A 1,262-nucleotide genomic window follows, 5' to 3' on the forward strand; every position below is an offset into this window, starting at 1 on the left:
AACTAAGGGCATTATGTGGACAATGGACCCCGCTGGATGGCGTTGCTGCCCGTGTAGTGCAAAGCAGTTGCCATTTTGGCAATTTCCACTTGGCATTTTGCTATTTAAGCAAATTTTGGTGGTGTAACATCCTTAATGTGGTTCGGCTCATGAGGATCATGTTTTCTGTCCACAGAGACTGTGAACTCCTACTCTAAGAGAATCACCTTCGTGCGGTGTTTCCGTAGAGTGTATACTACACCGGTATTACGATGAGAGTAACAGCCACGTTGTGGGCATTTTCTGGGAAGTATGCGGAAAAGTTCGTTCAATATGGTGCTTACTGCCCTACTCCTCTTTCACTGAAAAAACTAATTTCTTTCGGACGGGTCGGGTCTGCCGCGAAATCCGCTGCTTTTCTGCGTGATGAACTGGCCGTTCGAATAGCGAACATAATGCAAGAAATCCACCTTTTACCAGAAGCACTTATCAGAACCCCTTCGGCTTCAATCGTGGAGCGTTGGTAAGTACACCCTTTAGTTTTATTTTCAATCCAGGTACGAACAAAGCTTCTGTCATCTGGTTGATTACGAAGGAATGGAGTGGAACGAGAAATCACTCGAAAAATTCAACCATACACTCGCAGAGATACGTCATCGACATACCGCAACTGTTGAAACTATGGCTCAAGGAGTAATGGAGATGGAGGCACAAAATAAAGCAGATCCCATAACCAATAATCACATCCAATATTTCTTGGACCGTTTCTTTATGATGCGAATAAGCCTAAGGATGCTACTCAATCAACATCGTAAGTGGCTCAAAACGCGTTTGTTTTCTTCTGTAGAGCAATATATCACGAGGCGACTACAATTAAAATCAAAAGGCAATCTCCGGAAGTAAGAAGAAGTTACTGGGCATCGCTTGGCTTCCCCAAAAACGCTCGTAAAATAGCGCACGTGTGTTTCGGCCAGGGTTGAGTAGCCAAAATGACTTTCCTTTCAAAACAGTGATTGGAACGCAGGTACTTGAGGACGCATATCGTAGTGACCTGCCAGTCCAATTCCTCGCATATTACTCAGATATTCCTGATGTGACTGTCAGGCAGCACGACGGCTCCAGAGCATGCACTTGAAACCACCTTTTATCCGTCATCCGGAGCATGGTGCCTTTCGAGCATCTACTGGGCTGACTCAACATACGCAAAGGTCCAGGTTTAGATCTTTCCCGTAATCTAATACTAAAGTTGCACCAGTTGTTACGAATAGAATATCGATTCTGAT

The 1,262-nt window shown here is 44.6% G+C and overlaps 1 protein-coding gene across 1 annotated transcript; it reads left to right on the forward strand.

Moving 5' to 3' along the window:
• Positions 1-251: 251 nt before the first annotated feature.
• On the forward strand, positions 252-789 carry T265_15976 (hypothetical protein; the record flags this gene model as incomplete). Its single annotated transcript, XM_009179425.1, has 2 exons — positions 252-502; positions 537-789. Coding segments are annotated over 2 exons (504 nt in total), but the record flags the coding sequence as incomplete, so codon positions are not given.
• Positions 790-1,262: the final 473 nt, after the last annotated feature.

This window comes from Opisthorchis viverrini, assembly GCF_000715545.1.
Source record: "Opisthorchis viverrini unplaced genomic scaffold scaffold8737, whole genome shotgun sequence".
NCBI classification, from domain to species: Eukaryota; Metazoa; Platyhelminthes; class Trematoda; order Opisthorchiida; family Opisthorchiidae; genus Opisthorchis; species Opisthorchis viverrini.